This window comes from Typopeltis vanoorti, chromosome 16 (assembly GCF_054136105.1).
Source record: "Typopeltis vanoorti isolate ZY-2024b chromosome 16, IOZ_Tvanoo_1.0, whole genome shotgun sequence".
Classification (NCBI taxonomy): domain Eukaryota; kingdom Metazoa; phylum Arthropoda; class Arachnida; order Uropygi; family Thelyphonidae; genus Typopeltis; species Typopeltis vanoorti.
This window is the reverse complement of record NC_143564.1, coordinates 63,299,521-63,314,774: the sequence shown is the minus strand read 5'-3', so window position 1 is coordinate 63,314,774 and position 15,254 is coordinate 63,299,521. Positions and strand designations below refer to the sequence as shown.

Below are 15,254 nucleotides of genomic sequence, written 5' to 3'. Positions count from 1 at the left end.
CAGTACTGTGATTTCATGCGTGCACATAGCCATTTCCATTCCCTTCACATCGTCTTAAACATAGGCCATCCGCAGTCAAAGTAGTTCTAGCCAGTGAGCTTCAGCCAGCCTTTACAAGTGTTTGTGATGCTTGGGAAAATTAAGTTGCATCCAACTTTTTATGACTATGTTATTGACCAGTTCATAAAGAAGAACTGTAGGGTAGAATTTGTATTCAAGTAGCTAAATTGAAAAAGATAGAATATCATTTGTAAAATAAATGTTGTATTTGTATGATTAAATGTACATAAATTTCTAAATATATAGTTTTAAATCGTCAGTAATTCATTATTCTGCTAATCAGACTTCAATCATCCCTGAATGATAACAAGAGCAAGCATGAATTTCAAGACCAGCATTCGCCCCTGCTATCAATGCAGTCTTCTCAAAATGTTGAGAACAAAAATTTTGGTTCACTGTCTGTTCAGGAGGAACAAATTATTTGTGTACAGTTCCATTCACATAAAAAAAAATAAATCAACATTGTCTTGACGTTTCATCGAACTTGACTTGCCTTCTTGGTTCTCGGTGAATTTGTATGCTTCCATTGGCTTGATGCTTGTTTTGTTTCTGGATCATAACTGTAATGCCAAAACTCATCCCCAGTCACAACTTTTGAAAGAAAGTTCTGGTCATTAAGAATTTGTTCCCTCAATTGTGGCAAACATTCACATGATTTTTTTTTTTAATCCTCTGTGAGCAAATGAAGCACAAATTTAATAGACTCACATCTTCTGTTCAAATTTGCTGGCACAAACTCCATGAGACATTCATCTTTTCAAAACTTGCTCAGTGGTGTTTCAGTGAGCTTCATTGATTGCATGGCAAATCTTTTTGATGTTTTCATCATTTTTGCTTGTTGAAGATTGGCCAGATCATGGTTGGTCATTAACTGACACTTTCCCATTTTTGAAATTGGAAAACCAGTCATAGACCTGTATTTTACCCAAAGCATCGTCCTTGAAGGTTTGCTAAACCATAACAATAGTTTCAGCTTCAGTTTTACACAAAAGAAAACATCGTTTCATGCGCACTCTCTGTTCCTTGTGGTCATCACAAAATTGCCAAAGTTGCTTGTAAGAACGAACAAAAAGTAGCCAGAACAATGAACCAGTTCACACAGGATGATGCCAGATCGACACAGAAAACTGCACACTGATGATGCCTAGCATCATCATCTGTAACTAGAAAATGCGAGTGCACCAAGTTCAGATTCCAGTTATTTTTGGTTACTCCCTTGTGTGTGTGTGTATATATATATATGTGTGTGTGTGTGTGTGTGTGTGTGTGTGTGTGTGTGTGTGTGTGTGTGTGTGTGTGTGTGTGAGTGAGTGTGTGTGTATACTCCAGATAATGACCTAAATAAGAAGGTTGAAATGTCGAGAAATTAAAATAATTATTCTTAATGTCTCCATAATTTACCAAAATGAATGCTGATCATCTGTAACATTAAAGGAAAGGATTACCAACATTTTGTAAATAAAAAAAACATATTGGTAGTTAAAAGCATATTAAAAAATAGTTAAGAACCATATGATCATGATATTGACTGTCAATTTCATATAAAAAATTTTATTTGCAATTAAAAAAGAAAAGAAAATATGTTAAAGCAATTTTTATTTATTCTTTGTTATTTTTTTCATAAATAGTCGTGCTTTTTGTTAGAACTTACTCACTAGTATTAGGTATGACTTATTTTAGTATTATTGTCATATTTTAATAGTTCAAGATTTTTACTATAATACTTTTGTTTGTTTGGCATGGTATAATGTTTGAAAACTTTTCCAATTTGTTCTTACAGGATTGTATGTCTTCACTCTTAGACCTTATCTTGGAGGGTAGTACTGAAGATTCACCTGGAGATATAATTTCTCAGTTTCGTGAATTGTCTAGGTCAGCAGTATTAATAACAGAGACTGAACTTATATCTTTGGTAAGGCTACCTGTATTTCAAAAACTCAGTTATAATAATTCCAGCTAAATTTAGTTGGAATTATAAAAGTTTTTTAATTACAAAAAGAAAAAAAAAAGTCACAAATCAATGGTAAAGAAATTTGGACAAATGCTTTTGTGCATGCTGTTTAGGCATTATTTAATGGTTGTACATATATAAATTGCAGCAGCAACTTGATTAAAATAATTCATTTGAGTTTGTACTGTGTTCTGCAGTTATTTGTTTCTTTTGAAGTTGAGATTGGAATAAATAAGAATGGATATTTTACTACTCTTCTATTTATAGAAGAGCTGTAAAATTTTAGCAGTAGAATTTTTTTATTTTATTTTATGACTGCATAATACATTATAGCTATCCATCCATGGATCAATGATTTTGTTGTTGTGCTAATTCATTGCAGTTAGTAATGTTAGTGCTACACAGTACATGTTTATAAAAATTTGTTGTTGGCTTTCTTTTTTCAAATGTAGCATGCTGTCCTCCCTGTTCCCACTTGAAACTGAAATGACATATATTGGATGGAGCATATATTTGTCATTAAAAATCTCTTATAAATCTCCTTAACCCTAGTGCTGGATTACTCATTAGGCCCACTAAGCCCATGCTTAGGGCATCAGATTAACATGAGCACCCAGACACCCCGGGACAAATTATTAACTAAAAAAACAACTTTATTTTGAAAACGACATACCTTTCTTTTGGTTTCCCCATGGATTCTATTCATGTTAAAAAACGTTTAATTTTCTTGCCCAAAAAGCTCAGGAAAGACTTGGGATTATATTGATCAAGTGTATATAATAAACAACTATGTTATACCAACTAGTTTAATGAACTAAGGCTGTTGGCATCTTCAGAGTACATAATTGATGTAAGGCACTAAAAAGTAAAAAACTGTTACAAACTATAATCAACCGATTCCAATTATATTAAACAAAGAACAGAGTGCGTACAATACATGCACAGAGTGTGCATGATATCACTTGTTGTTATTTAGGAACATTCTATAGTTGGAACTATAATTCAGTTCTGGCGAGTTGAGGGATCTGATAAAGATCTTCCAGATCATGGGCAAGATTAGTCCTTGGTTCCTGTTAAGGTTTTGTATACAGCAGGAAACTGTTGTGGCCTCCTTAAAAATTCGGAAGCAGAAGTCCTCCTCCATGTAAGGAATTGTGCTTCTATCCCAATGTAGGGTATGGTTCGTTCTTGAGTAATGAAAACTTAACCCCGATTTTTCTTCTCTGTTATTATTGACGTCATCTATGTGTTCTTTTTGCCTATTTTCAAGGCTCCTTGAAGTTTGGGCGATGTAATTCAAGCCGCACGAGCAGGGTATGTTATAAACTCCAGCATATTTGGAGAAAGGATGGCTATCTTTTGGAGATCTTAAGAATTGTCTAATCGTTTCTGTGGGTTTAAAGGCCACTCTTATTTTATGTGGTCTAAGGAGTCTATCAATCTTATTGGAAACTGTCCCTAAGTATGGAATGACGATGGTAGAAATATAACGTATATCATCTTGTTGTCTTTGTCGGGGTTCAGAGAAAAGTATCTTGTGGACGAGTCTTCGAGGAAATCCATTCATGGTAAGGTTGGTGGATATCAGGAATAGTTCTTCCTGGAGGTCTTGTTGATCTGTTGTAAGGAGAGAGGCATGGTTCTTCAACATGTGTACAATACAAAGTTTCTGAGAAACGTGGTGGCAGGAAGTGAAATGTAAATAACGTCCTGTATTGGTAGGTTTGCAGTAAACTGAGAGGTTGATACCACCATTCGGAAGCTTCTTAATTAAAGTGTCCAGAAATGATAATTGGTTATCTTTTTCAAGTTCTAGAGTGAATTTGATTGTGTGGTGTAGAGAGTTGATTTTGTTAAGAAAGTCGAACAGGTCCTTTTTTGTGTGGATCCAAACAATAAAGATATCGTCAACGTATCTCCACCATACTGTAGGTTTAGGGTCTGTTTGAGTTAAGATTTTACTTTCAAAATCCTCCATAAAGAGATCAGCACAAGATGGAGAGAGAGAGGTGGCTACCCATTGCAAGGTCAGTCGGTTGCTGATATATGGTTTTATTCCATAAGAAAAAGTTTGATGTTAAACAATGATGGAACAGAGAAGTGATGTCTTGTGGGAGCAAACTTCCTAAAACGTTGATGACTTCCTCCACAGGGATGTTAGTGAATAGAGATGTAACATCCAGGCTGGCAAGTAAATCCGTATTGGAGATAGAGATGTTGTTCAGTTTCTCAAAAAAATGTTGCAAATTTCGTATATAAGTATCCGAATTATGGATGTGTGGTTTGAGGAGGCCTGCCAGGTGTTTAGATAACAGATAAGTTGGCAAATTGATTCCATCCACAATCGGGCGTAGTGGTGTTCCATTTTTATGTACCTTAGGAGTGCCATATAGGCTTGGTGTTAGTGGATGCATGGATTTCAATCTTCATTTTAAGTCTTTAGACCAGTTCACCATGTGACGTATTAAATCGTTGGTATCATTGTGGTTCTTTAGTGTTGGGTCTGTGACTAGGACACGGTAGGTTGATGTATCCAACAATAAGCTGTTAATCTTATCTTCGTAATCACTGGTGTTTAAAATAACTGTTGAATTTCCCTTATCTGCCTTCAATATGATAATGTCTTTCTTTTTCTTCCAACTATACAATGTTCTTTTTTCCAGAGTAGTGATGTTTTTCTTAGGAGTTCTGGAAGATGACAGGATGATACTACTTTTTAATCTAATATCATTAGCTATGGGTTCCAGTAACGACAAGACTGCCTTTTCTATATTACAAATGATATCCACTTTAGTGCCATATGAGGTGTTATCGCAAAATTGAAACCTTTTTTAAGTATATTGATCTCTGGTTTTGTTAATACGTGATCCGATAAATTGAAAATTAAAAATAACTTTCTGTCTGGTAGAGAAGGTTTTGACTTAAAACGTTTTGTATAAAGATCGTTAAATTTTTTGATTTGGTTTCGTTCTAATAGTGACCATTCTTTCCAAAAGTGACCATATATCTTGGTCTAAAGTACTAGAAATATCGTCATAAATCTGATAACAGTCTAAATCTGTTTGGCTTAAAAGAAATCTGGTATGCTGTATCCGTTCACGTAGAAGTGCCAAAGATGTTTTAAGATAAATATGTTTCGCTTGTCTTGAATGGAATTGTTCTTTTAAAAATAGAAACTTTGGAATAATCTTGTTGTCCCGACATCTTTTCAAAAAAGTGAGGTGATTTAATAGTTTGGTTTTTTTACATTTAAGGAGTTCAAAATGGCATACCTTTGTTTTGGTTTCCCCATGGATTCTATTCATGTTAAGAAACGTTTAATTTTCTTGTCCAAAAAGCTCTGGAAAGACTTTTAATGGATTATATTGATCAAGTGCATATAATAAACAACTATGTTATACCAACTAGTTTCACCAACTAAGGCTGTTGGCATCTTCAGGGTACATAACTGATGTAAGGCACTAAAAAGTAAAAAACTGTTACAAACTATAATCAACCGATTCCAATTATATTAAACAAAGAACAGAGCGCATATAATACATGCATAGAGCATGCATGATATCGCTTGTTGTTATTTAGGAACGTTCTGTAGTTGGCACTATAATTCAGTTCTGGCGAGTTGAAGGATCTGATAAGGGTCTTCCAGATCACGGGCAAGATTAGTCCTTGGTGTCCGTTAAGGTTTTGTATACAGCGGGAAACTGTTGTGGCCACCTTAAAAATTCGGAAGCAGAAGTCCTCCGCCATGTAAGGAATTGTGCTTCTATCCCACTCTATGGTATGGTTCGTTCTTGAAAAATGAAAACCTAACCCCAATTTTTCTTCTCTGTTATTATCGACGTCACCTATGTGTTCTTTTTGACTAATTTCAAGGCTCCTTGAACTTTGACTGATGTAATTCAAGCAGTACAAGAAGTGTATGTTATAAACTCCAGCATATTTGGAGAAAGGATGGCTATCTTTTGGAGATCTTAAGAATTGTCTAATCATTTCTGTGGTTTCTCTACTAGACAGCAAAATTATTTTTAATTTATTGGATCACGTATTAACAAAACCAGAGATCAATATACTTAAAAAAAGGTTTCAATTTTCCGATAACACCTCATAATGTCCCTAAAGTGGATATCATTTGTAATATAGAAAAGGCAGTCTTGTCGTTACCAGAACCCATAGCTAATGATATTAGATTAAAAAGTAGTATCATCCTGTCATCTTCCAGAACCCCTAACAAAAACATCACTACTCTGGAAAAAAGAACATTGTATAGTTGGAAGAAAAAGAAAGACATTATCATATTGAAGGCAGATAAGGGAAATTCAACAGTGATTTTAAACACCAGTGATTACGAAGATAAGATTAACAGCTTATTGTTGGATACATCAACCTACCGTGTCCTAGTCACAGACCCAACACTAAAGAACCACAATGATACCAACGATTTAATACGTCACATGGTGAACTGGTCTAAAGACTTAAAATGAAGATTGAAATCCATGCATCCACTAACACCAAGCCTATATATCACTCCTAAGGTACATAAAAATGGAATACCACTACGCCCGATTGTGGATGGAATCAATTTGCCAACTTATCTGTTATCTAAACACCTGGCAGGCCTCCTCAAACCACACATCCATAATTCGGATACTTATATACGAAATTTGCAACATTTTTTTGAGAAACTGAACAACATCTCTATCTCCAATACGGATTTACTTGCCAGCCTGGATGTTACATCTCTATTCACTAACATCCCTGTGGAGGAAGTCATCAACATTTTAGGAAGTTTGCTCCCACAAGACATTACTTCTCTGTTCCGTCATTGTTTAACATCAAACTTTTTCTTATGGAATAAAACCATATATCAGCAATTGACTGACCTTGCAATGGGTAGCCCCCTCTCTCTCCATTTTGTGTTGATCTCTTTATGGAGAATTTTGAAAGTAAAATCTTAACTTAAACAGACCCTCAACCCACAGTATTGTGGAGATACGTTGACGATATCTTTATCGTTTGGAACCACACAAAAAAGGACCTGTTCGACTTTCTTAACAAAATCAACTCTCTACACCACACAATCAAATTCACTCTAGAACTTGAAAAAGATAACCAATTATCATTTCTGGACACTTTAATTAAGAAGCTTCCGAATGGTGGTATCAACCTCTCAGTTTACTGCAAACCTACCAATACAGGACGTTATTTACATTTCACTTTCTGCCACCACATTCCTCAGAAACTTAGTATTGTACATATGTTGAAGAACCATGCCTCACTCTCCTTACAACAGATCAACAAGACCTCCAGGAAGAACTATCCCTGATATCCACCAACCTTACCATGAATGGATGAATTCCTCGTCCACAAGATACTTTTCTCTGAACCCTGACAAAGACAACAAGATGATATACGTTATATTTCTACTATCGTCATTCCATACTTAGGGACAGTTTCCAATAAGATTGATAGACTCCTTAGACCACATAAAATAAGAGTGGCCTTTAAACCCACAGAAACGATTAGACAATTCTTAAGATCTCCAAAAGATAGCCATCCTTTCTCCAAATATGCTACAGTTTATAACATACCCTGTTCGTGCGGCTTGAATTACATTGGCCAAACTTCTAGGAGCCTTGAAATTAGGCAAAAAGAACACATAGGTGACGTCAATAATAACAAAGAAGAAAAATCAGGGTTAGCTTTTCATTTCTCAAGAACGAACCATACCATAGAGTGGGATAGAAGCACAATTCCTTACATGGAGGAGGACTTCTGCTTCTGAATTTTTAAGGAGGCCACAACAGTTTCCCGCTGCATACAAAACCTTAACAGGAACCAATGACTAATCTTGCCAGTTATCTGGAAGACCCTTATCAGATCCTTCAACTCGCCAGAACTGAATTATAGTGCCAACTATAGAACGTTCCTAAATAACAACAAGTGATATCATGCACGCTTTGTACATGTATTGTATGCGCTCTGTTCTTTGTTTAATATAATTGGAATCGGTTGATTATAGTTTGTAACAGTTTTTTACTTTTTAGTGCCTTACATCAGTTATGTACCCTGAAGATGCCAACAGCTTTAGTTGGTTAAACTAGTTGGTATAACATAGTTGTTTATTATATGCACTTGATCAATATAATCCCATTAAAAGTCTTTCCAGAGCTTTTTGGTCAAGAAAATTAAGTGTTTTTTGAACATGAATATAACTTTATTTTGTTCATTACGAACAAGATATTTTGATATAATTCGCTTCATTTCTTAAAATTTCTTTCTCTGGATTTATTTGTACTTCATTCGGTCCACTTGACAAGCATTATACACGATCTTGTATAGCAGGACCTGTGAAGTTTCCATAATTAAGCATTCGCATGCGTCTCTCTCACAGTAGAAAATAATATTTATTTTACAAATATTTTGTTGTATGTAAGATGAAATATTTGTAAAATAAATATTATTTTCTGCTCTGGCACATGTGAATGTTTATATAAACATGTTCCTTTCTGACTTTTCTTCAGTTACAGGTTTTTAACTATAGTGATTTCATATATGCTAACAGCAGTATTCATTCAATTTGGGTGAACCAACCACATGTTTGTGAATGACTCTCAGTTTCTGGTTATGTGTCACTTTGTAAACACCTATAGCAGCTAAAGAGTACATATATGAATAGTATGATTCTTCAAAAGTGACATCATGTACAGGGTGTCTCAAAGTTTTCTACTCGTGTATGACACTTAATTCATGATTCTGATAAACCTGAAGGCCTGCAAATATTCATTCTGATAACGTTACGGAGACTACTGCCATGTTAAAAGTAATAACTTCAATTTTTTTGATCAAAAAAGATCATCATCTGGAGTATATGCATATGCGCACACACATACACACAGAGAGAAGCAACTTGCATTACAGTTTGAACAGTATGCCAGAGTATCACTAAATTTGTCAATTGTTACTATACTGGTCTAATTCCTAGTGAAAGGAAAAAACAAAACAACAACAAAAAAAAAACTGTCAAAGCTACATCCTTTTTTTACATATCCGGAGAACAAATTTATATTAAATATTAATGACACAGCAATAGTGGTAGCCTGATCAATATTTCAAAAAGGCTGACATTTGTTATTCACAATTTATGACTAAAATTTTGGAGAATTACATTCCTAATTATTATGACCTGCTAAAACAAGACGTTATATGGGTCAAATATGTGCCATCCATATTCTTGAGATTTTTAGACCATCATTATTATCAAGATTAGGGTGGTTGATTAAAATTTCATGATCTTCTTTAAATGTGCATTCATACCAGGTCAATTAGAATTTCATAAGCATTTTTAAATTTGCACTCATACCAGATTTTAGTATGATGCAAGGATAGATGCATTTCCCGTTTAATTCTATGCAGGGCATGAACATAAAGGTTAAATTTACCATACATTATTAAATTTAATGTGTCGTTTTGTGTTCCTTTTTCCAGATAGGAATCATGCATTCAGTTTATAAAAGTTACAGGTGCATTGAATATGGTATACTCAGAATGGACTGAGGATGAACGGGGGATCCTTGGAGGAATAGAATAAAGCCTTTATTTTTGCAGGAAGTTTAACCACCTCACCGGCCATTATGGATCAAATAGGCATCCTCATATGCTTCGCATCCATCATATATTTCAATGTAATATCAATGGTATTACAATTTTAATATGCACTTCGCATCCATGATAACTTTGACGTCTATAGACGTCTTGGCCGGTAGCATGGTATTAAGGTTGTAATTGTGTAATATTCTTTTTATTTTTTCTGATCACCCTTTAATGTATGGGATGGCTACAGTTTTATTGTGGTCTAGTTTATTTTTATTTTAAGATGCAGTCTTGTGAAGAATTTTATTGATAGTATTTTTTGCTGTAGCCATTTTTTTTAGAAAAGTATTGCTGATAATTTTTAATTTGTGCTTAAGCCCTTGCTCATTAACACTAGTGTTGTTAGCACGCACTTTATCACTTGCCTAAGTGGGAAGTGTCAATGTTGCTGGTCCTGTATATGCTTTACTAGTTTTTGTTCCTTTTGATTCCTTTAATTTTTAGTTTGCAAAATTTTAATTCTTAATCTCTTAAAATCTATAGTTCATTTGATTCGTCATCTTTGTTCACTGATTTTATTCATGTTCCATTTTCTCCTATTGAATGTATGTGTTAAGTTCACATAATTAAGTTTCATTATCAACACCTTATCATATATTTCAACTCAATCAAGTTTGGCTTCAAATATCTTATCATCCCCACCTTCAAGAAATACACAATAGATCTCTTTTTTTGAATTACTCTTTTAATATAAAGTAAATTTTTATATATTAATTATTGCTCTTTGTTAGAGAGCAAGGTAACTCTAGCACCCAATGAGCTTTGCTGTTTTTTGTTATTGTTTATTCTTATATTTAATGAAATATTTCATATTAGTATTTCATATTGCTCCTAAAATGTTTTTAGGAGCAGTTTCAGGGAAATTTTTATATTAAAATAAACTAGATTATGATAAAACTATAGTAGCCGTCCTGTATGTTAAAAGGTTATCAGAATAAATACACTGGTGTTCGAAAGCTAAGGACAAACCACATTTTTATCTGTATATGAAAACATAATCATAACTACAGCCAAATGTGGACATAAATTTATTGCCAGCACACTCATAAATTATATTACACAGGTTTAAAGGTTGCATTTGTATAGGATCTTGTTTACACTATTGTCTGAAACCTAAGGACGACCACTGTTTCTGAAGATTACAACCACAAATTCAGACAAATTAGCTTGTGGCAACTTGTATAACTTAAAGAGTAGAAAGCAGGTACACATTCAATTTTTTGAATCTTGTGCAAATGGATCATGTGGTAGCACTAAACAGGATAAAAGGCAAAATGCTGCACTAAGCAAATTGTGTTTGAAGGAAGCTCTTTACATAAAGGATTAAAGCTGCAAACTTGGATGTCTTGTAATGGCTCAAAGACATCATCTAAATGATTTCACATGGGGAAGAATTATTGGAAAGCTTGATGAAGACCTCAGAATTACTAAGGTCTTCATCTGTTACTGATATTGCAGAGAGTTTGGAATCTCACATAGCGTTGTATGCTCTGGGCTGCATTTCAAACCAATGGAATGTGTTCCAGACATTTCATAAGAGGTCACCCTCATTACTATGGAGCACGAAGACAGATTTTTGGTTATAACAGCAAAATGTAATCGATGGGCCGTTGTAAGTCAGCTTGCACGTTGGCTCCATTCAAGCACAGGTATGCAGATATCTCAACAACTGTGACAAGTAGGCCTTGAAAGCCTATAGTCTGCATCCCTTTTTCCACAGCTCATCACAGAGCACGTGTTTAGTGGTGTTGTATCCATCAAAATTGGGCAAAACACCAATGGGCTAATGTAGTCTTTACAGGTGAGTCTCGTTTTGGTCTTTTCTCCTATTCTAGACAACACTGGATCTTCCATGAAAGTGGTAATGCTTACCATCACAAGAATGTTCTTGAAAGGGATAGATATGGTGGAGCTGGGGTCATGGTGTGGGGAGGCATTATGCTTAATGCACACACTAAACTTCAAGTGTCCCCCCCTTCCCCTCATGTATTAAGTTAGAGCTATTACAGATCTGTTACAGCACTATCTTTAACCCTTCTAAGCCGTACCCGTCCCAGTGATAAGGTGGCTAGCCCTATGCCTCCTGGTGTGTCCTATGTCTGTATCTGCATGTATTAATAGGGCCAGTTTGCCTACTTGCGGGAGGAAAAACCCAGATAAACTGGGAAGAAAAACCCTACAGTCCACGCCCAAGACCGACTAACTTGGCTATGTCTGAGAAAGATCCTTAAGCTCCTCATGTCAATGATAGGAATCGAACCCAGGACACTCCTTTCCCAGGCTTATGGTTGTGAAGCGCATAGCCACTCGGCTAACCGTACAGACAAGCTCCAAGTGCAAGAAGGGACTATGACTGGTGAATGATATTGCAATGAAGTTCTTCAACATCATGTTCGATTGTTCCGTGGTGCTATAGGTGAAGAATTCATTAATATGGATGACAATGTCACACCACATTGTACACAAGCTGTGGAGATACTTCTGGAGACCGAGGATATTAGTCAAATCGAGTGGCCAGAATGCTCTCTGGATCTTGACCTCAAAGAACACATTTGGAATGTGATAAGGAGATGCATTCTACTCGAAATACCCCTCCTGTAAACAAGCAAGGCCTTGCTCTGAAGGAGGAGGAGTGGGCCAGTTTATATAAAGAAAGTGCTGAAGCCTTACTTCATAGATCTGATCTTAATCGGAATGACTGTCTCACTATTCCAGAAGTTTGGATTGTTATCCTCAATTGTATTAAATAATTATCTGCTATATTTTAATTTAATTTAATTTAATTAATTTTAATTTCTGCCCTATACTTCAACTTATTCAACTCATCCAAGGATCCACTTACTCTGCTGGCCCACCCTAGGGCAAATCCATACCTGTGATTTGCCCTATATAGGTGAAACAGGATGCACAATTCCTATCTTTAAAAAGAAACATAAATGGCACATTAAATTTAATAACTATTTTAAATCTTGCCTTTCTGATCATCCATGAATACTCTACATAGAATTGGCTGGTAAGGCACCTGTTGTTTACACCACACCAAAATGTGGTATGAATGTAAATTTAAGGAGAAATTCTTATCAACCATCCTAATTTTAACAATAATGATGGTCTAAAAATCCCAAGAATATGGAAGGCACATATTCTACTTACATAACCTTTTCATCTAAGAGTTAACTATAAATAGGACTGTAAGTAATCCAGGATCTTAACTTTAATATAACAACTTTCATGTTAAATTAGGACACCACTTTTGTTGTAATAAAATTATCTATAAGAATTTGTTATCTGATGATGATGTCAAATAGAATATAGCTTTGATGTAAGTTTTTTTCCTCCACTATAGGTGGTCAGGCCAGTAGAATAACGGTTGATCGAATCATTTTCTCTTTGGCATGCTGTTTGAATGTAATATAGCTTGTCTCTGTGTGTATATATATATATGTGTGTGTGTATACTCTAGGTGATGACCTTAATATGGAGTTTGAAATATCAGGAAATTAAAGTAATTAATTCTAATATGCCGTCCTGGTTGGCCGAGTAGTTAGCGTGATCTGCTCTCCAGCCTAGAGGCTGTGGATTTGAATTCCGCCATGGGCATGGATGTTTGTGATTGTCCTACAAACTTTGTGTGGAAAGGGAATCTATGACCTACCACTTATTCTAGCAGAAGACATCATTGCCAAAACCATGTGAGGTACAGCAGTAACCATATGGCATCTACGGACGTCAAATGTGAAAAAAAAAAAAAAATTCTAATACAGTTGTTTCCATAATTTGTATTAAATGAAATGATCACCATATAACACTAAAGGAAAGGATGGTTTATATCATTTTCAAAGCCATTGTTATTGACCTTGTTTGAATTGTCATTGCACTAAAGATCATTTGTTAGGTTCAGATTGATATCTGTTAATAAAGTTTTTCTATTTTATTTATGTATTTTTTTATACCAATTCTAGTGTCTACATGTTTCAGTAATTGCTGATACATTCATGAGCGAGACAAAGAATTGAGGAAAGGACATTCTTGGAGCAGCCAAGTGAACTTTTAATTTTATGGGAGGAACTTAAAAAGTAATGTTAAAATACCATTTACATAGCATTTTTGAATTAGAAACATTCATAGGATTTGATTGGAAAACTACTCAATCTTTACACTTTACCAAAGTATGGAATGAAAATTATTACATACACAAGCAAATTATACTGGCCAAGAAATTATATTCTTGTTTAATTCTTTATCCAAGCATAAACAACCAAAGTTTGTGTGTGAAGTATCTTCACAACTAGGCTACATCTTCACTTCACATCGCTTGCCTTAGTATCCCATAATGCAAAGCACATCTTCTTGTTGACATGTATAATGCTATGCATTATGGGAAGGGTCACTACCCAGACCGGTTTCGACCTTTATTGAGGTCTCTTCAGTGGCAGCCAGACCCAGAGGTGATACAAAAGGGCAAGTGATGTGAAGTTTGTCCACCTTTGCCACGAGTTGTCCCAGTCCTGAAGATACTTCAGGCACAAGCTTTGTTTGCTTACACCTGGATAAAGGATTAAACTAAATATATAATTTATAGTCTAACCAAGTGGGAAAAATCTTCCAATATCGTTCTCTAATCCAGTGTAATTTATTAATAAAGTACAACATCTTTTGGAACTCGTATAGGTAAATAGGACTTCTGCATTGCTTCAACCTTGGTATCACCTCTGGGTCTGGCTCCCACTGAAGAGACCTCAATAAAGGTCGAAACCAGTCTGGGTAGTGACCCTTCCCATAATGCATAGCATCATACATGTCAGCAAGGAGATGTGCTTTGCATTATGGGATACTAAGGCAAGTGATGTGAAGTTTGTCCACCTTTGCCACAAGTTGTCCCAGTCCTGAAGATACGGTTAAACTAAATATGTAATTTATAGTCAAACCAAGTGGGGAAAAACTTCCACCAATTCTTTCAGATGTTTTTAATACTATGCATTAAGGGATGGTCACAACTCAGACCAGTTTTGACTTTTATTGAGGTCTCATCAGTGGGAACCCGACCCAGGAAGATTTTAATGTGGTAAAAAGCTGTATCACATAATTATTAAAATACTCTAGAAATGCTATAGAAATAGAAGGTTTTTCAAGTTGGTTACTAAGTAAATTGTAATTGCCAAGAAATTATATTCCTATTCGATCCTTTATCTAAGTATAAGCAAACAAAGTTTCTGTGCAAAGTATCTTCATTTTGCTTACACTTGGATAAAGGATGATGACATCTCAGTTTTCGGCAAGATAAATACTTTTTTTTTTTTTTTCCCGTTTTGATTTTATTTTACTGGTGCTAGTGGTGGTTTTGTCCCCACGAGCATTTTTTTTTTTTTTTTAAGTAAATGTTAAGATTGGTGGTGATGCAGTTAATATCTGCATTACAGGATTACTTTTGGTTGTATCACAGCTGCCATTTTATAGTAGCTCAAATAGACCATTTACTGGTGGTGTAGAATTATTTCTATATCACAGGATTATTTAAAAAGTTTTTCTTTCTTTCTTTCTGAGATAATGGTACTAATTCCTCCAAGAGTGCAAACTGTAGGAATTGAAATTC

General features: G+C 35.0%; 1 protein-coding gene across 3 annotated transcripts in view; it reads left to right on the top strand.

The window, feature by feature from the left end:
• Positions 1-15,254, top strand: part of Gapvd1 (GTPase activating protein and VPS9 domains 1) — a 475,307-nt gene that overhangs the window by 84,206 nt on the left and 375,847 nt on the right. For all 3 annotated transcript variants that reach the window (XM_090406248.1, XM_090406249.1, XM_090406247.1), the window contains one exon: positions 1,841-1,972. In XM_090406248.1, coding sequence (XP_090262374.1) covers positions 1,841-1,972 — 132 coding nt within the window. The remainder of the gene's footprint in view (positions 1-1,840; positions 1,973-15,254) is intronic.